Source organism: Mytilus trossulus, chromosome 8, assembly GCF_036588685.1.
Source record: "Mytilus trossulus isolate FHL-02 chromosome 8, PNRI_Mtr1.1.1.hap1, whole genome shotgun sequence".
NCBI classification, from domain to species: domain Eukaryota; kingdom Metazoa; phylum Mollusca; class Bivalvia; order Mytilida; family Mytilidae; genus Mytilus; species Mytilus trossulus.
In genome coordinates this window covers 8,794,805-8,816,843 of record NC_086380.1, presented here as the reverse complement: position 1 = coordinate 8,816,843, position 22,039 = coordinate 8,794,805, and the positions used below count along the sequence as shown (strand labels likewise).

At 32.5% G+C, this 22,039-nt stretch overlaps 2 protein-coding genes across 2 annotated transcripts in view; one reads left to right on the top strand and one right to left on the bottom strand.

The window, feature by feature from the left end:
- Positions 1-7,970, bottom strand: part of LOC134728245 (RPA-interacting protein B-like) — a 40,932-nt gene extending 32,962 nt beyond the window's left edge. Inside the window, exon 1 of the mRNA XM_063592784.1 lies at positions 7,866-7,970. The gene's annotated coding sequence lies outside the window, so the exon portion shown is untranslated. The remainder of the gene's footprint in view (positions 1-7,865) is intronic.
- The window catches only part of LOC134728244 (inositol polyphosphate 5-phosphatase K-like), a 31,997-nt gene continuing 17,910 nt past the window's right edge, over positions 7,953-22,039 (top strand). The window contains exons 1-8 of the mRNA XM_063592783.1: positions 7,953-8,144; positions 11,969-12,073; positions 13,096-13,186; positions 14,453-14,569; positions 15,063-15,170; positions 15,704-15,771; positions 16,262-16,373; positions 18,402-18,511. Coding sequence (XP_063448853.1) covers positions 8,104-8,144; positions 11,969-12,073; positions 13,096-13,186; positions 14,453-14,569; positions 15,063-15,170; positions 15,704-15,771; positions 16,262-16,373; positions 18,402-18,511 — 752 coding nt within the window. The 5' untranslated portion in view covers positions 7,953-8,103. The remainder of the gene's footprint in view (positions 8,145-11,968; positions 12,074-13,095; positions 13,187-14,452; positions 14,570-15,062; positions 15,171-15,703; positions 15,772-16,261; positions 16,374-18,401; positions 18,512-22,039) is intronic.

The following is a 22,039-nucleotide window of genomic DNA, read 5'->3' as shown; positions in this document are numbered from 1 at the left end:
GTCAACTGGGGTTTTGAGTTGAACATTTTGATTGTGTATGTTTATTTGGGTTTGAATAGGAATTATATAGAAGAAGAGAAAATATATGGACAAAAAGTGCACAACAAAGGGCCAAAAAAGTAAATAAAATAGACACCAATTAAGAAAACAAAGAATATAGAATAATGGGGAAAAATATGAAGACTACAGAAAAATTACTTACAACTATAAGACAATATTCAAGACCCTCGTATGTGTTCAAATACAATCTGTATACACTATAGTATATATCTTGCTATAAAGTTCCGTTCTCAATGTTATTTGCTCGAGCATGACTGTCTGATTCTATTTAATTTTTTAATTGATGTCCAGTGGCAAACATTTCTAGAGTCGTGTCATTCAGGAAGTAAATATAAGAAAAAATGAATCTGTTCATGAGCGGGTTGGTAAAAATAGAGCTCCCTACATGTATATATCTTGTTGAAAAAAATATTTATTTTACTCCGCTATCTTCAAGGCACTATCAAAATAATAAGTTGAACACGGGTTTGACAGTCAGTAAACTGTCACACAAGAAATAGATTGAATGTTGCATGTACACTAGTCCAATTTGTAATGTTGTCTTTACGTCCTTCCACATTCTTTTTTTTCAAAATCCGGGATCCGCTTTCGAATATATTATGGTAGTCTGTCAATGGAGCCAGAGATACATTTAACGACCTTGACTGGCTACACAACCCTTGCACGGTAGATAAATACATCATACACAGATACACTGGCTGGTTAAAGGGACAATAAACCAGAAGTGTAAATTGCCCCAGGTATTTTAAGTATATTGTGTGTAATGTGTCAGCAGCCACGTGTTAGTGAATTCAAAGATAATCAAAATGATCTAATTCACGTAGTAATCTACCATGCAGCTACGCATCATCGCAAACAACTAGCTTTGCATTGTAAGATATTTAATTATACCCCCGCTTTGAAAAAAGGGGGGTATACTGTTTAACCTCTGTCTGTCCTTCCGTCAGTCCATCAGTCCGTCAGTCTGTCAGTCAGTCAGTCAGTCCGTCCGTCCCATGAATATTTGTCGTCACATTTTTGTCAGAAACTACACTACCAGGATTTCTGAAATTTGGTTTCAGGCTTGATACAAGTCAGCTATACCGTGTGACGCGTTTTCAGATTCATCACTCAACAACTTCCTGTTTACCGAACACTTGTTTGATTTTACACATGATAGCCAAGTGGAAAATTTTTCGTCACATTTTTTTCAGGAACTACAATACAAGGATTTCTGAAATTTGGTTTAAGGGTTAATATAAGTCAGCTATACCGTGTGATGCGTTTTCAGATTTATCACTCGAAAACTTCCTGTATACCGAACACGTGCATATTTTTACACAATTAATATTATCCACTTGCGGCGGGGGTATCATCAGTGAGCAGTAGCTCGCAGTTTCACTTGTTTTATATAAACCAACATCAAATGCAAAAGAAATATTAGAGATGGACATTTCTGATTAACTGGTGAATTAAAAATTCCATAGAAATCTCATTTATCTGGGTTTATTTTTCCAAGTTAGTCAGTATAATAGCTTAGTCGAAGTGTTTGGTCCGAGGTTTTGTCTTAAAATGATTAGCCGTGTAATTTTTTTCTCAAAAAACGAACGGCAAATTGTAATTGAAACAAAAAGAAAATAAAAAAAATAAAAGTTATTACCGGACCATAGGTGATCATAGGTTGATGAATAATCATTTAATTTGTAAAATGAAATATATTTATGACCATTTAGGCACACATGAATATTCAATTTATTAAACGATAGAGGGATACCAGCTATTTCTCCGCGCGTGGCCCTGATGAAGCTCGGAGCATTTCACACAGACGGGCTAAGAATGTAAAGTAGTGAAAATATATAAGTTATTAGCTAGCACACCAGTGGCGGATCCAGAAAATTTCATATGCACTAAATGCATAAGAGGGGGCGGGGCGGCCGCTTCAGTTATTCCCTCTATAATCAACAAATTTTCTTTTCCAGCAAAGGAGGATCTGTGTCCTGCATTCTGTATAAAAATGCTAAAAATTATAGGTATTAAAGTTTTATTCTGCTGGACAAGAGATCACCATCGATTTTAAATTTATAGTATCAATTCTCTGCGTGTCGCCATGTCTATGAACCACAAAGGACCAAAACCATAGTAGCCTTATGTAGTCGTAATCGCGTGTCGATATCGTGTCAATCGTACGGTTGTTTTGTCCGACTAACTAACTTGAAACGGAAAATGGTGTTTTTTTTTAAAAAGTAACCAAGGTCTGTCGTTTTTAACTGTTTATATGGGAATTGGTAAAAAAGTCATAGTTCAAAGTCATAAATGAGCGTAAATAAGTGTTCCGTGAAAATTGTTTTCGAAAATCTAATTTGTTCATAATTCTTTTATGTAATAAACTTATTTAAATAAATTCGTACCTTCCCTTGTCTGATCACCAGCATGGCTAAAGGTATTACTCCCAAATGTATTGTGAGGTGACACGTTCAGGTATTCAAGCGATTTCCTGTCGGACTTTCAAGTTCATGCATCGCTTCACTTCTAAGGGTATTGATCAGTGTATACGACCGATAACTTGAAACTTTCCATTTTGAACTATCAGGTGTATAGTACATGTAGTATAAATCTCTGTCTTGCGTGTCTGGTATACTAGTCATTACTAAACGCATAAGCTTGTTTATAAATTACATTTCTGGTGTAAAGAATATTGTTTATAAAAATCTAAATAATTCCCCCCAAAAAAAAGATTTGATAAAATAAAAATCTGTTTTCACATTTTTTAGGGTAAATTTGGGGAAATGAAAGTACTCGTTCTCAAAAGTGAAGGACAGTTTGAAACATACAAGAAATGTTGATTTAACAAAAATATACGCACTAATCGACCATTCTTTTATACGCCTTGATAGAAAGTTAAGGAACTATAGATAGTTGCAATTCAAAATAATATACATTTTTACATTGAACATAAGAAAGAAACATACATTTTGTTTATTTGGGTTAAAAGTTTTGTAAATAAACTAGTCCTCGTATGACAACAGTATGTTATCATGGGATGTCGATGGACGAAGAAGAAGAAGAGAACTTATTTGAATTAAATACAGGTCGATATTTAACTTGCCTTGGGTTCATCGAAGTTATGGACATAGTAAAATCACAGATTTCTATTTCAACAAGATTGTTCTCGAACAAAGGAAGGAGTTCGTCATCACAATTGTTGGCTATAATGTATAATGATGTGAACATGGTTCTGAAAGTACATTATGCCAAATTTCCTGTTCCGACATGCATGTTATATATGCCACTGGACAAACACTAATTATCCCCAAGGGATGTGAATATTTTGCTGGAAAACTATTGAGTATCAAAGTTTCAAATTAATTTCGGGATTTATTTTCCTTCTTGGTATTCAATATTCAATAACAGAAGAAAGAATAAACAGTTTGTCCGCTAAATAGGGGTATTCTTGTTATAGTTATATTAAAAAATAGGGATATATGACATTAAATTGGTTCTGTCTTTTTTTTATACATCGTTAAAAAGATGTGTGTTTAAGGTGAACGACACAAGAACCCTGTAATACTAGTACGAGAGTATAGCATGTAAACATTCCTTCTCAATAATATGGTTGTATTGGAAATATTTTCATACAGATTGACAACTCATGGTCCGATATGCATGTAATATTTGCCACATGACGCCCATAGTTCTTTCTACCATCATCATCTTATTCTTTGATATTGCTGTAAACATCGATGGTTCACACCAAAACAAAATGGGAGTAATGTACCTTCTGATAGCTTGTCCGTGTTATACACTTGTGAAACTTAATATATAGACGAAATTTCGGTATTGAAATGAATCTACATCTCACAAACAGGATTTTCAAATAACGATTTTGAGCAATCGTTGTAGGTTCATGAATATTCATATGGTGCTTTTCTTTAGCGCCAATTGGAAAAAAACGTATCTTTAAATAAAGTTTGCATTATTAAACATATTCCTCAGAAATCAGTTATCATAAAACCATACAAGTTATGATAAACCTTGATAAAACACAGTTCTGTTATCATAAAACATAAAAGAATGCACTATGTAAACTGGAGTAAAATTATGAGACAGTTCTAAGCACTGTACATGTACTATAGTAAAGTTGTAAGTCTGTTCTGTCACAAAACTTGTAAGCGATGGTCCATGCAGTTATATTCATGTCTGGAAATGTCCCTGGCTGTTTATCCAAAAGATATAGTCTGTTTTTTTTCTGTTTCCCATCGTTTTTTGAGAAATGCATTTAAGAGTGAATCGTTAACTGGGTAAAGACCAGTGGCAAATATCTCTGTGTACGTTCTGTCGATTTGGGAAGATATTTTCTAATTCATTTGAAAATATCTATATGTGTTTGCAATGTTCAATGCTTGGACTTTGAAAAGGCGCAAATAAAGCTAACTAAATATTATTTTGTTAAAAGAGGTAATACAACAAATTTAATTTTTGAAACAATTAAATAATTTTGTAAACATCGCGTGTGAGGGTTTACACGGAGTTAAAGGAAAAGACAACAGGGCAAATCTGATAAAAAAAAATCCCGAAAATTAAACTTAAGAACAGTAATGTACCTCATGACCTGTATTATGCTGAGGTACAATTTTTTTGGTGAAAAAAATATACGGAATGCTGGAAGTGTTTCGATGTGCTATTGGAAAATCCTTTGAAAAAAATGGGTAGGGTTCACCTGGCCACGGCTTAGGTAGCACTTCACAGAAAATATAGTTGCAATTGAGCCACAGAATGTTGAATGATCTTCCAACCCTGGCCTTCTAATACGTTAGGCCAACTGTTAGTGTCATACATGCAAAACTACAGACCTATCTACGGAGTGCTACCATACTCACATGCTACCGATACTAGTATGCTGAAGAAGTAATGAAATTAATAGAACCAGAGCCGGATTTAGTGGGGAATGGCGTTGATAGGAGTTTTTAATAGTCTTGATTTGATTGATTGATATACATGGAAGTTTTACACTGACACAATGACTGGCTATACAACACATAGAAGTTTTTGACGACATTGACTGCCTAAACAGCCCTTTGAGTTTCTCAGTCGGCTATAAAGGGGGAATGACACGGTGTCCGCCCCTTTTGTTGAAAAATAAATATTGATTATGTAGGGAATCACTTGAGAATGATTGGAGCTGGTCCTCTCATGACATTATCAGTTAGTCTCCCCTCTCCTTATCTATAAAAAAATCTGGATCTGCCACTGAGAACAAGTTTAATAAATTAAAAAAAAGAATGTGTCACTAGTATACACGGATGCCCAATCCGCACTATCATTTTCTATGTTTAACAGACCAGGGACTAGAAAGTCCCTGAGTGGACTGACGGAATGAGGTAATTCTAATTTGGCATTAAATTTAGAAAGATCATATCATTGTGAACATGTGTACTAAGTTTAAAATTGATTGAATATCAACTTCATCAAACACTACCTCGACCAAAAACTTCAACCTGACGCGGGACAGACGGACGAACGAACAAACGAACAGACAGACAAGAAACAATGCTGAGAATGGAACATCCTAAGTATATATTTTTAATCTTTATTTCAAAATTACACCCATAAGGGTCAAGCAATATAAACAAACATTTGTAAATACAATGTAATATAAGGTAATCTTATACACTCCCAGTCCTGAAACACAAACAAAATTAAAAGTCATCTGATTGCAATCTTATAACTGTTAATACTGATGAAGTCGCTTTATCATTGATTTATAAGATACAAGTTGTGACCTTCGAAATTGTTTTATATTATTTTATTTGTATTTTTTCCTATAGACTTTTAAGGTACCTCCGTTGTCTTTAAAAAAATCCCTTCTATAATATCCAAAACTTCATCGTTGATTTGAAAAAAAAATGAATTTAGATTTTCGATTATCAATTGAAATGAACCTACTAGAGCCTCAACTTCCAAGCGCACAATAATGTCAATCATTACACATCACTTTAACCCTGAATTGACATTCCACAATCGGTCAGTATATAACATCACCTGTGTTTATAGTTACAGGGTGTTTCCCGCCGTTGGAAAATCCCGTGCAGTCGACACAATTGATTTTTAACATTCTCTATCATGAGCGAGGTCAAGTTTTAGATCAAGTTAATTACATATATTTTTAACGTTAATTATTTAATTATTAAAAAAAAAACGTATCATCATTTCTTTTCTTTTCTTTTTTTTTTGCTAGTATAGTAAATAAATCTCAGTCCCGGAATGTAGATACACTTAAAATTAGACCTGGAAGTGTCTTCTTATAAAAGGAGAAACTGTCTTTCACATTAAAATTTAAAAGAATATTATCGCTCAGGCATATTTTAAATTTTGTAATAAGATGATTGATTGTTGGTTGTTTAACTTCCAGTGGCAAATATTCCATAAATGTCAGGACGAACTTAGTTTTAAGATCGAACTCTCAAAAAATAATTGAAAAACAGTAATGATGACAGAAGAACTTTAATACGTGTGAAATAACCATCCAATCTTTTAAATATAACTTATTTATATTTCAAAAAGTAACAGATTAGTTTACAAGACGTGCATTGACGTACTTTCATATCTTTAAAATGGAACTTCTTTGTCTAAAAGACAACCCACGAGTTGTCGAAATCCAGTTGCATGCATACTATATACTTACATATGCACATTATGCATCGACGATCGTTGTATTACGTTACATACTGCTATACCAATTGACCCCTGATATCAACTAAGGTTAGAACTTCCTATAGGCCGTTCATTTTATTTTTGTTCCAATAAACGGTTCTTAAATCAATTATAATTTCGGAAGTATTTACGATGAAAGCATTATTCTCAAATCGTCTTACACAATGATAAAATTGTATTTATACCACAATTGAAAAGTAATTTAATAAAACAAATGACAGATGAACTGATTAATTATAAAGATGAATGTATGTCCATATGCTCATATATATACACATTCGGACTAAAATTCGCAACTTGTCATTATCTCATCGTAGCATATTGTTAATGTTGCTAATATATGCCTTCAACCCCAAGAGGTATAAATGTGCATTTCATTCTGAAAGATTAATGGATCAGCAGGTGATCAAGATCGTTTTAAAAATTCCTATTTGCCAATGAAGTTTAAATGATCTTCTGCCTCAGACATACACATGTATTTTTCAATCATAAAAGTAAACCTTTAACCCCGAGAAATATATAATCTGTTTCTCTCTAAATTTACAGAAACATTATGTGATAAATTTTTGAAAATTCCGTATATCTCAATCGATTAATGATAGTTCTGTAAACTTCTACATATATTACAATCTGTACCTCAATACAACCGTCCCTCACACTTAACGGATAATACAACGATCAATTAATGATTGAACGTCGCTCACGCATAACGGATTATACAACCGACCTTTTAATAACCGTCGCTCACGCATCACTGGTTCTATCAATGACTCAATACACACCCGTTTTATCGGACAAACGGATAATTCCCTGAGACACGGAAAATCTCCGGAGAACCGCAAAATATTCTGTAAAACGGAAAATCTACGATGAACCTCTATTTATTATCCGTTCCGCGGAGATTGGCCAAAAAACACCGAATATTTTACAAAAATCGCGGTGATTTTCCAAATAGGTCTGCCAGTGGACACTGACAGGTCGAGTCGACACTGTAAACAGACATTGTATTAAAATTTAAGCTTGACATCTTGTGGATAAGAGAAATGTCACATTGAATGACAGTTAAACAGCAATAGCTACTGTTAGGGGATACACAATAAAATCATTTGCCCTACCACAGAAATGTAAATTTCCCGCGAAAGTGTCTTGTCAAAATAAGGAAGTGGAGTTCTTTCCCCTGAACACAGATTTTGTGACGTAAACCACAACAGGTGTCTGAAAATGACCTGAAGACTTGATTGTAAAACAGTTTTAGTGTTTAAAAAAACTCTTCCTGTTCAACTGGTCATGATGAGAAGGATCAACAGAATAATACACGTCTTTACATGAGATACATCATCCATTTATTGTAAAATGTCTGCACAAAAAATAAAAACCAAGACAAAAACGTTCAGGTACATCCAATACACATTTCCTTATACATCTTCTTCTTCTCTGGATCTTTACACCCTTTGTAGGGTAACCATACTTCCGTATGTCGAACAGTTTCACCACCAAAGAACATCACAACATCAGCAGATCAGTATGCCACTATATTCAAAATAATTATAAAATCTCATACATGTGATCCTTTGAAACAAATCGGCCTTCCTTTACTTTAGGGGTCCAAATGCTACTGTTTAAAAAATGGAGGGTCCCACAATATAAAGTGTATTTAAAGTGGGTCTCATTTGGGTCTAAGCGTGACACGGGATTGCTGATTATTTGTAAGCATGACATGTGAAAGTCAAATTATTGGGATCATAGGGATACATGTCAACTCGTACTTTCGGCAACTCGTACTTCTACCAACTCATACTTCTACTAAGTCGTACCCAATATTTTTTAGCATTATAATATAAGTTTTCTACGTTTATATCCGTAGATATGTATATTTTAACTCCCTGAAGTATCCCAGTGCACCCTGAGGTATATCTATAGAATATGAAAAGGATATTTTTTTACTGAACATTGCGTTGAACATGTCTTAGTTTTTTCGTGTTAGTAGAAAATATTTTTAACATTATAATGCTTCATATTTTATTATTTACCTACTGATTTATCTACTGACAGGATTTGTATCTGAAAAAAAAATCCTCAAGTGTCAAGGTGTGCTCGATCCTTAGAATATTTGAAGAGATTTTTTACTGAATATTGCGATAAACACGTTGTTTGTTGATGTGTTAACACTTTGTTTTTTGTTCTTTTTTTATATAAGTATGGCAGTCAGTTCGTTTTCCGTTTGAATTGTTTTACTGGTCATTATAGCTGACTATGAGGTATGGGTGGGTTTTGCTCATGGTTGAAGACTGTACGATTATCTTTAGTTGTTCATTTCTGTGTCATTTTGGTCTCTAGTGAAGAGTTGTCTCATAAGCAATCATACGGGATCTTCTTTTTTATATGTCTTATTTCGTATATTTTATGTATATAATGAATGCATTTCTAATAGTTTTGAAACCATAAAGCACATGCATGTATAAAGCAAATTGCAAAAGATTTATATATTTTTTATTAGATACTATAAATAGAAGTCTATCTCTTCTTCCTGTTGTACTAGCTGATTATACAACTCTTTAGAAATGCCTGTAAGAAATAAAATGTATTGGTTTAATTTTTTATAATTTTATTCCATAATTCAATTTTACTAACAATTCTATGCTTACTTACTGTGCCATTGAATTGAATAGAAAAAGAGGACTTTGTGGCAAATAAATCAAGATTTTTAAAGAAAATCCACAGCCTTTAAATATAAACCTTAATAAACAAATTATTTATTGCAGTTCGCGTGCCAGTGATTAATTGATCATTGTTTCACACCTGAAGTATGTTGATTACCAGTTAATCGGCCCTTATTCACACACGAAGCGTGCCATTAATTAACCGTTATCAAAACAACTTCACACCTGATCTAATCTTTCTGCATGTACGTTTGCACTATATTTTAAAATGTATATGTTATCACAATACTACTATCATTTATATACGTATTGACCTCAATTATTATAAAAGTTAAAATAAAAATTAAGCCAATATTTAGAAGAATTACGAGAGGCTTATTAAAAAAAACACTAGTATCACTAATATTTACACACACATTGTAAGACATTTTTACAAGGCTTTGTTGCTATTAATATTAATAGTAATAAGGGTCCTACAAATACAGCTTTTTGAAATATATACTCTTATTGGCCCCAAACATGGACCCAATAACAGGATTTGGGAAAAATATTATTGAGATACACAATTTATATATCGAAAGTCTGCATGGAACATGTGGAACACAACATAATACTTTTTTCTGTTATATATTTGACTACATAAAAGGATTTATATAAAATTACAATTATACTTCAATTTTAAAAAGATAAAAGATATGATAACATTTAGGAAAGGGCCCTTGTTTATTTGCAAATACACGGCACAATTCCGATGGTTAAAGAATGTTTAAGGTAGTGGGCTTAATTTCTACAAACAAGTAAAACATAAATCAACTTACCAGTTTCACATAGACGATGCTGCCAGTTGTCACATGTGTCACATTGAAGAGCATCTGGTCGAATCGTAACAGTCTTCTTGCATACATTACAACGTGATTACGTGAACGAACCATGATTGCAATTGAAGATGATCATACATTTCACCATAGTTTATATATTTTTTCTCTAAGCTTGGTTTTTACAACGTTTAAGCCATGCATTTTCTTTTCGGTGAGAATGGTGATTGTTTAAGTATAACTCAACGGCCTTTGATGTTCATAGTGCCGCACTTATACCGATTTTTTGTTTTCATTTACTTCTCTCTGTTTATTCTACTTTTAACAAATCCATTCTATTTTTGTAGGTATGTTATCCACTAATGACCACTGATTAGCATATTGTGTACTCATAATTATTATAATGTGCATATCAAATAAATTGCCGTGCAAACAATTTCAAACAATCAATTCTAAGGAATACTAATGATTATAACGATTAGCATTTTATAAGCTTATTTAAAACAATTATGATTGAATTTTATTAACAATGAAAGTTGTTTTTTTATTTGTATTTTGCTATATAATGATATACGAAAGAAAGTTACAATAACTATGCATATAAACTTGATAAATAATATCAAATAAAACATGGTTACGAGTTGGTAAAAATAGGGTACGAGTTGGTTGAGTACGACTTGCCGAAAGTACGAGTTGTCGTGTACCCAAATTATTGTGTCATGAAAACAGGAAATGGGGTATAGCAGGACCTGGGAAATGACAAAAAAATGTGAACTGCTTACCTACATAGTCATGATAGTGTAAGCGGGATACGAGAATCTGACAAAACAGTTAGCGGGATCCTGGATCGGAACCCCCCAATTAGACCCCCTTTAAATATATTTTGTAATTGTAATATTATATATTCTGTTGATATAATATTGGCTTGTTTTACATATATATGTCTGTTGTATTAAAACTGTTTCTATGGATTGGGTTGTATAAAGTTTGTGGGACCCTTATAGTAAATGAAAGCATATATATTTTATCACATTTTTACTTTAGCATGTTTAGGGCCACCTGTAGTCCAAATAATTATGATGTCTGGCAAGCCTATTTTAATTTTTTTCTGGGACGCCTTCCTACAATGTCCTATGAAGTCATAATGCTGAAGCTATTTTTATGTCTTGAGATTGAGAGCAAATTTTTGGGGGAAATTTGACTCCTAATTTTGACAAGAAATTTTCATTGCTGGTTAGAAATTTTTACGTAGTTACAAAGTCCTACCTTTTTTGTGCTTATTGATGTTAAATATTTCCAGAAATATCCAACAGAAAGGATTAAATAAGACACAATTCCATTTCAAGAAGGGAAATATTTATTTTGTTTGGAAATGATTTCCCCAAATTTATACCATATGATTACCAACAAAGCGACACTTCCAGTGAATATAAAATTTAAAATATGGTAAAATTTGAAAGACCAGAATTTCCGGTTAATGTAAATCAAACGTTCCGGAAATTCTGATCCATTAAAATTTACCGATTTTAATATCTCATTGCCATATGCCATCTAAACTATTTTTTATCAACCAATACTAAGTAGAACAGAATCATCCATATACATTTGGATATAGATTCTACACTCACTTCTATATCAAGCAGATGAACATAGCTAGAGAATGATATTTTCATGCAAGCTGTACATCATGAACATGGAGTTGAGTAATGTATTAAGATAATTTACATTGACATTTTCATGCAGGTTGTATATGGTGACCTGGAATGTTGGCGACAGAAATGCACCCACAGATTTCACAGAACTCTTAAAATTGGACAAGGAGCCATTGCCAAATATTTATGCTGTTGGGTAAATTTGTTAAAGAGTAAAGCAAACTATAGCTGAGATTTATCCATGCTTACGTGATACATGTATATATAACTCCACAAAACCTTATCAGTACATATAAGAGTATTTTATATCTTTAAATATTTGTCTCTTCGAGTACAAAACCTTAACCTCTGTTATGACTGTCTTGTATGTATAAATTGTTCATTTGCACATCTAACCCCCCTTTTGATCCTTTTGATTTTGGAACTTTACATTTCTCTGTAGGTACATTGTTTTTCAACATTATCCAACATCAACCAAAGGTTTGATAGAACAAACAAATTAAGCTTATAAAAGCAACATTATCAAAGCCTGTAAACACATAAAAAGTTTCACTTACGTTGTATGCTGTTATTTATCAGTGAAATAATAGACTGATAGAAATATGAAGATGTGGTATAAGTGCCAATGAGACACCATGCCATCCATGCAAAATATAACATGTAAAAAGTTACAGGTATTAATATAATTGCAAATTTAAAACCGTTATCTCTGTTCCAATTTATCTGTATAAAAATGTAAGAGAAATTACATGTAAGCATGGTAAGTATTAGTTATTTCTATTTGAATTTAAAAGCTTTAGAATATCGTGAATGAAGTACATAAAAAGAGCTTACAATTTTGTATACTAGACACATCAGTGATTCTTGAATCACAGAAGCTAATAGATTATAGTTAATGCCAAACTTTTTTTTCACAAAGACATTTTCTTTTGTGCCATTAATTATTCTTTCAATTCAATTGTTTAGTAATTTATTTTTGCAATTATAAATATTTTTAGGTACATGTTTATACATATATATATATATATGTTCAAGAGACAAGTATTTCATATACTCATGACTATATATACTTTACTACTAGTATAACTAGTGATAGTTGAAAAAATATTTGCAATCGGAACAACTACACAAGAGGAACTATTTTAAACACAAAATAACATCAAAAACAGCAAGTGTCTATCTTTTCTTTATCCTGTATGACCCTCCTCTTTAATTTAGGTTACAAGAAATGACCGGTGGTGATGACCATGTTTACAATGACTGGACAAAGCATCTCACAGAAATTCTCTCTGATAGGGGATATTTCAGGGTAAGTTTACATTGACTGGACCTAAAATCTCACATAAATTCTATCTAATATGTGATATTTCAGGCTCAAGATTTCTGGGTACATTTACCATGTTTACAGGAACATGACATAATATCTTACAGAAATTCTCTGTGATTTTGGATATTTTAATGAAAGTCTTATAGCAGTATCTCATAATTTAGTAAACAAAATGAAATGTATGTTTATACTTTCTTAAAGTGACTTGTCAACCTAATTTAAATGTTTTGATACAAATTATGAGAACATATACTTGCCAAATTTACTATCTTTACTGTTACAGTATTGACTTTGGTAACTTAGAATTCGTGTATCCTTTTTGACAGTAATAGGAGTTTTGAAATAGAAATGGCAAATACAGATTCACGAATCTAGTATAAACATTGTAGTTTAGAGGTCAACACAACATGTTATAATTTGGCTGATTTGTCAATGACTTTATGCAAGTACACCTCAAACATGGCAACATCAGTGAAGTAAATTTATGATGTTTGCACATTTGAAAATGCAACAGCAACTACTGTAATGAATAACCAATTTACCAATAAACAAAACAAAAGTTATCTATTGAAAGATGTTATGACTAACAGTTGAGTACTTGATGAAAATCAAAATCAAGTTTATGTTACATACACAGCTACTTTTGCATATGTGCTATTTCTGTACTAAAAATATGTAGTACTGGAAATTTAATATTTAGCACTATTTCTCTACTTTCTCATGTTTATAATAGTTGTAATATTTAGGTACTTGTATTTTACAGTAATTGATTTGTACTAAATATTTTGGTACAGAAATAATACGATATTCCATGTTTGAAAATCATGATTTGAAATAGAAAAACATTCAAAATGCTGAAAATGTAACGGAAGCAACTAAAAATCTGTAGTACCTAAATTTCAAGTACAAATTAAGTACTGTAAAATACAGGTACCTAAATATTACAATAATTTTAAAGAAACAAAACAGTACTGAATATTAAAAGTACATTTCCAGTACCAAAGATTTTAAGTACAAAAATAGAATCTATGCAAAAGTAGCTGTACATGTGTATATAGTATAATATAATGAAAATGATTTGTGATCATAAGTTTCTCATTTAATACATATTCTTCCTAGAGTTAATCAGTCTTTTTGATATTTGACATTTAACAATTTTATTGATTTGAAGGCATCCTGACTATTTATGAACGGAACAAACCTTTCCCAACTGAAGACATTAATATATACTTATATTTTTTTTTGCAGTTGAAATCTGTAAGGATGCAAGCTATTTTGCTGGTAGTCTTTGTGAAGAGGGAAGACATACTGAGCTTCACACATATAGAATCAGAAATATCGAGGGCAGGCATGGGTGGATGGTGGGTAGGTACATATATAGGTTCATGTTAGGAATGCACTTGATTGTAAATGGATTTAATATTGATACAGTGTTGCTCTATAAACAGTGTCAGTTAAGAAAAATGATCATGTATCAAAAATAAAATAATCATGGTTTTATAGGATATCCATCTCCATTGTTTCAATTAAGATTGAACACATAAACATGTGCGAAATCAATTAAATAAATTTTCACTGAACTAGTACAAAATTTTATTTAGGGGTCAGCTGAGGATCACCTCCTGGTGCAGGATTTTTTTACTGCTTTGAAAACCCATTGGTGGTCTTCAGCTGTTGTCTGATCTTTTGTCGGGTTGTTGTCTCTTTTACATATTCCCCATTTCCATTCTAGATTTGATCTTCAAGTGGGTAAAAAAAATGGTTGCTCAGATGATGTACATTTTATAAATTGTACAAGTGTATAATATGTGCAGGATGTGTACAATGTATTACTACACATTTATTTCTTTATTTGTAGGGAAACAAAGGTGCAGTGAGTGTAAGGTTTGATGTCAATGGTGTAAATCTGATCATTGTCAACGCTCATCTGGCAGCACATATGGATAATGTACGGGAAAGAATAGAGGTATAATAGGTACTAGTAAAAGTGAATTAAGAATGTATTTTACAGTCTCCTTTTATTTGTATCTTTGAAAAATATGCCAAAATTCATAATCAATTTATATATCATTGCTATTTTGAATTTTAGTAATCTATGTATTAATTTCTACAACAAAATTATGAAGCTTAATTCTGACTACATTATGACAGGATAGTATTTCTCTTCTAAAATTGAAGAGAAATTATCAGCTGTATGTTCAAAGTCTGTAATAACTTTTAAAAGTAGCAAAAGTTTTAATTTATAAACAGCTTGGTATCTTTGTTCAATTTTTTTTATTTTATCCAATTCTCATCAATTAACTCTGACAGAAGTGGAGTCATCTCTAGCTTTAAAATACTTGAAAAGGCTTATTCAAAGATAACTTAGAATAAGATGTTTTCCTTTCGGTCAAAATCTGTTTCACTGATCATTACCAATAAGTACAGAACAACATTGCTATGTAAATAGGCTAGTGCTTCTCATGATGATTTTATTGTAATATGATTTATAATTTTAAGGATTTTCATACCATTTTGAGGACACAGAAATTCAGGGACAAAGATGTGGACCATATTCTAGACCATGAGTAAGTCGGTTTGTGTAAACTCTGTCATGTTTGTTGTATCTGTTATTTTGTTAGAAAAAGGAACCCCTTAAACTTAACAGTCATGGACTTTATAATTTGGTGAAACCTTTCACATGTTTTTGACACCTTAACCTGTCAGATGCATGTTATAATACACAATAATCTATGTAAACAGAACCTTATTGCATTTTGAGAGCAAAAACTCACATCTCATTTTTAAATCCTCTAGCACTAGTTTTAGCTGAATTTTTTCCTTATATTTATTATGCTTCAACCGCGCAGAGAAAATACATCTGTGGGGTTATATCTACAAAAGATAATTATATATGAGCAAGTTAAATTAACATATGCATCTTATTTCTCCCAAATATTTCTATAATTATTAATATTTTCAGACACCTGCATGAAAGTTGAAAATAAAGGTATTATCTGTCTCTCTACTAATCTTAACTTCTATATTAAACAATAACATTTAATTTATTTTTTTCAGCTACACATTTTTTATGGGAGACCTTAACTTTAGACTAGAGAAAGTGACAAGTACTTATGTAGAAAGAGCCATCAGATATGGGGACTATAAAGCATTAATGGAGTATGATCAGGTTATTATACAGTAGTTATAAGTTACAGTAAATTCAGAAATTATTGTGATTTTTATTATTGCGAAAAATGCAACAGTGTTATAATCGTTATAATTTACACTCACATTTTGAAATTCTTATAATAATTAAACAGGATATTTTCAATATGGCAAATATTAGAATGGAGTTTAAGTCTTAAATGACAAAATCACAATAATAAATGCATGCAGTTAGGCCACTGTTTTTTAATTTGTTGGTTTACTGATTTTTCCCATGAAAAAGTCGGGTCGGTCGGTCGGAAAAATAATATTTTTCAAGACAGAAAAAAAGCAGCAAAATAAATATACATTTCACATTTCTAACAAAATGTTTTTATGCTATTTTGTCATCATTTCAAATTTTTATTTCGATGAAATATTCTTGCTCAGTTGTCATAAATATCGCATGACATTGTCTAATGATTTGCCGTAAAAAAGGGGGGTGTTCACAGACAAAGACGAAATTAAATCGTCTTTTCACAAACAAGAAAAACAAATTCGCGTCGCTCTTAATCAATTCCAGAAAACTTGGTGAGTAATGATCTCCAAAAATTAAAACTGATAAAGAAAAAAATGTAAAAAACGTCGTACGAAAATAAGTTTCAACACACGTGTCAAAAACGTAATAGACTCGTCCACAGAAAAAACGAGAATATCGGGTTAATCTAGTGTCATGCATTTCCGTTTTTAATCCAAATGGACGACATTTTTTTTTTATTATCCAAGAACAAGAAAATTCTAAATGACTTGTTGATATCCAGAACTTTTACTTCGAAGGTGCTTTCCACCTGTCCACATTTGGACAAGTCTATTTCTATGAGATTATGCATCTTACAGACTGATGACAAATAAGGGAAATGAACTTATTGTGTAATGGGTTTTAAACACAGATTTCGTTCTGCAAAATTATTTGCGTAAACAACATTTCAAGGTCAGTTATAATTGACTTGCCTATTTTTAGAAACGTAAACTGGAAGTTTTATTTTTTCACAACAGAGAGTGTTATCAATTTTGTTAGTAATTCATGCATTTCATGTCATAAAAAAAGAAGAATTTAATTATTTTTCAGGGATAATGTATTTGTTTGGGTCGGCGGGAATAAAAAAGCATGAAAAGTCAATTTTATTTTTATTCTAGGAATCGGCAAAATCGGGTCGGCGGATCCGTAAACCAACAAATTAAAAAATCCTGGCCTTATTTCTTTACAGTTAATCAGCATTCTCAGTGAATTAAAGTCTGCAGCTATTTAAAAACAAATTTGAAAAACTTACATTCTGTGTTTTATTGAATTTAGACATAATTGATTTTTTAGAGGTCTAGTTTCAACAAATGAGTAAATAAAAATGATATGCTGTTTAAAAATATATTTTTGATTTTTACTGAAGGTTTTTGTGAGTCCCCAGAGACGTAAGTCTTGGAAGGAAAGATATAGGTGTTGTTTGTCTGTTGGTGGCAGTATCAACAATTGTTAAGGTTTAGGTCCCATTTTGTCTGTTGGTGGCAGTATCAACAATTGTTAAGGTTTATGTCCCATTTTTATGCCCCATTTATGGGCATTATGATTTTTGGGCTGTGCTTCAGTTCATCATTCTGTTTGTCTGTCCAATTATTAATGCCAAATTAGAACTTTCATGGTCCACTGAAAATAGAAACTGATAGTGTGTTTGGGATATTTATGTACTATGGACACATTCTTGTCATACTGAAGTCAGTTTGATTGGAACAACTTGTGAAGGATCATTGATATTTGATATAAAGTTCCAGAACTATCAGTACATATCAAATATTTCCTTACACTTACATTTATAAAGTTGAGAATGGAAACAAGGGAGAATGTGTCAAAGAGACAACAACCCGACAGTTGACCAATGAGCAGAAAACAGTGGAAGTCCACCTAGGGGTCTTTAATCTAGAGAGAAAAAATCTTGAATATGAAGGTATTTTTAGTAGCAGGTTTGAAGTTTCACTGTAATAAAGATATATTGATATGAATAAATTTATATTTTTTTAGCTACTGGAATGTATGGAAGAAGATCTGATATTTGTAGACTTTTTAGAAGGTCAAATAACATTTCCTCCGACTTACAAGTTTGATCCTGGAACAGATAAATATGATACAAGGTAATTTTATGCATTCAGGCTGTTAGATAGTCTTTTAAATACAAGTTTTCAGGTATTCATATAATCAAAATGGTTATAATTTTGAAAAACAACATATTAAAATATGTTTTATTGAGACTTGACTGTAAGTGTTGCTCTTCTCTTATTGCAGTTTATTTAATAATTATAAACAAATTGTGTAGCTGTAGTCCAGCAGATAGGTCAATAATTGTGCACTTTGTGTTAAAAGCATAAAATTTGGTAGAAACATAGTTTGGACCATTCTAAACAAAATTAGATATGGAGGCAAGCTTGATTTTATCCACTTCCGGTTTTATCATCAAAATGGCGGACATGCATTTGATAACTGATTAATGGTTATTCAAATCGAACATCTGGTGCCTAAGTTTGGTGTAAAGACTATATTATTTTTATATATTCATGGTTTGACATATTGTATCATTTCTTTGAACTCCTCGGTGTATTTTATTCCGAAATTCGTCATTTCCTGTAGAAAATATCACAAGAAAACGTAATTTTGCGACAAAATAAATGTTTTATAAAAAAAAAAGCAATGTTGTCAAAAATAAGCTTGAACATCATTGTCGTTCTCTGATATTGTTCGAATATACATCAGCATAACGAATCGTTCGATTAATTGCGTAAAAGCGGTGTCGACATTCAAAGTACTCACCTGGGTTGCGTCCAATATCGTAGCAGTTACATAGAGCTACGTAGATTTATGGCTATTGATCATGTAGCTAGCCTAGCTGCTACATGGATATTGATAGCAGCTAGACTAGCATTCATTCAGTAGACAAACATCTACGTAGCACTCCGTAGCTGATACGATATTGGACGCAACCCTGGTCTCTCATAACGGTGAATGCTCTTGTAACACCATTCAATACCATCCATGTATCTCATGCTCTTTTTTCACCTTAACCAGCGATCGATACCACTTTGTCGAATCCAGTGAATGCATGGAAAACAGGCAATGCATATGTTTTTTTCTTGTTCTAAAAAGTTAGCAAGCTCATGAATTGAAAGGTGTCTGGAGTGTTTTCCAGTCCTAAAGCAACCCATAAATATCAGCTGCACTTGTTGCATGAAATCAGGACACAACAAGTACTTATACATCGGTACCAACTGTAGCAATGATTCTCTTCCCGAAAATGTATTCATCCATCAGTTTATTTGACAGAAAAGGAATGAGCTCTGTTCGGTTTTTATCTACACGTGAGGAGCTCTATCAGTTTTGTGGTTAGCAAGTTTGCCTTTGACAACTTCTCTTTGTGCCGTCAATCTTTATATAGTCTACAATAGTTACAGATTTTCAATGGTTCTAAAAAGTAAAATAACAAAAATACTGAAATCAGAGGAAATTCAAATCGGAGAGTCCCTAATAACATGGCAAAATCAAATGACAAAGCACATCAAAAACGAAAGGATGACAACTGTCATATTCCTGACTTGGTACAGGCATTTTCAAATGTAGAAATGGTAGATTAAACCTGGTTTAACAGCGTCTAAAGGCTTCTTATTAAAGTAAATCAACCAAACTGAATTATGGTAGATAGATGTGATTTTCCTCTTTAAAGAGCTCGGTCAAGTTTTCTCTTAGATACACTATTTTACTGGTACTGTCCAACTATTTCTATTCAACGAACGACGATAGTATTAACAACTCCTGAGGGAGCTATATCTTCAATTGGTAAACAAAACGAGCAGTCCACTGCTGTCTTCAAGAAATTGATTTCCTATCTCTTCTACTACAGAAGCTACATCATTGATAAACGATATTTGAGCTCTTAGTTTCTGTTTATGATCAGTTGTGTCTTCTTTATAAAAAATCGATATATGACTGTCCCTGTGGTATATTTCGCCCCTCTTCTCAAACTCTTTAGCAAGTCTTGCCATTTCTTGTAAAGCTACTATCTATCTTCGCAGGGCTAGTGGGTTTTCTGTTAATAGTGCCTCCATCTGACTTAACATCATGTTTATTTCATGTGTTCTGTCAGACAGTGAACCATTATTTCTAGGTGCATATGTTAGGGGTTTCTTTAGATGCATGATGGAGGATCTTGGAGAGTTAAGGATTCGTTTGTAGCTGTTGAATATTAACATTTAAGCAAACGTTAATGTTTACTGCGAATAAGAGTCGGTTGTTATATCTTGTCAATACAACAACATACTAACGAGAGGTACAAGAGATCTTGGAACAGAATTCTCCTCACAGTTCACTGGAAAACGACTGTCAAACCCATATAAAACAATAAACATGTCGCTGCAAATTATTGTTAATGCTTAATAAATCTGCATTTAGTTTGAGTCAAAGTCATCATCACCTGCTTTCTGAAAAGAGGGTTCTTTGTCATCTTTGAAAGCAAGTTAATTCTTTTGTACTTGTTTTTATTTCCTAAATATCAGGTAAATAAGCAAATATTAGATATAAGAAGCTGTTGTATGAGTGCCATTGAGACGAATCTCCATCCAAGTCAAACATGTGAAATCTCTCTCACAGGCAAAAAACCCATAATTGTAAAATGTAAGAAGTCTATTCTTTTGCCTTGAACCATGAACTCTATCTTCTATGTCAACATCTAGATTCCTTATTCGCTAAGAAAAAACCTGACAACTTGAATACTGGTGCTCAATCTTCTTCGGATATGCAATCTTCAATGTAGCTGATTATGTCAGCTAATGCGATTCAATGGCTTATTCGTACGTCTCTTCCTTATTGAGTCTCATCTTCACTAGAGGCTTTTGATGCCTGCAGATAAAGATAAGCAATACATTAGACATTATATTTCGTTTCTTGTGCAATGAGGTCACCAGCACTGAGATTCTCTAATATAGTTGTGAACTGAAGCTTTTGTAAACATTGACGAACAGGGATATCAACATTAATTGTTGTTTCTTCGTGGAAGTTTTCATCTGGTTTATACGAACAACGAAAGTACCATTCACATTCTTCCATTGCTATTTTTCATGGTAAGTTGGTGCGGGTGAGTTTCCAGCTCCGATTGCCTTTTTTACATATCATCTGTATCCTTTTCATGTCTTATTTTAGCTCTCTTTAGCTCTGTGTTTAGATGGCTGGTCTGGTGCCATGTGCCATTGTTGTTGTACGTAGAACGTGAAAGACCTCTGCAATCATATTGTGTCGGATACCGCAAACATGGAAGTTCTATGCATTTAACGAGATTTCCTTCCAAAGTAACATATCTGGCACCAATATTGATACACTGTGTAGGGCATTTCAGCTATTCGTCTTTCATATTTTGACAAATTATACATTTGACAATAAGAATGGAAATGTGGAATATATCAAAGAGACAACAAACTAACCACAGAGCACACAATAGACGAATGCAACCAATGGATGTTCTATGAAGCACGAAATTCCTGCAACGGGATGTGGTCCCCAGCTGGTCCCTATACAAAATTGTGTACTAATTCACTGTAAATGGATGTCACATTAAACTCCAAAACATTTAAATGAACTTAAGTCCAGTCAACCTCTTCAACATTTGAGGAAGAACTACC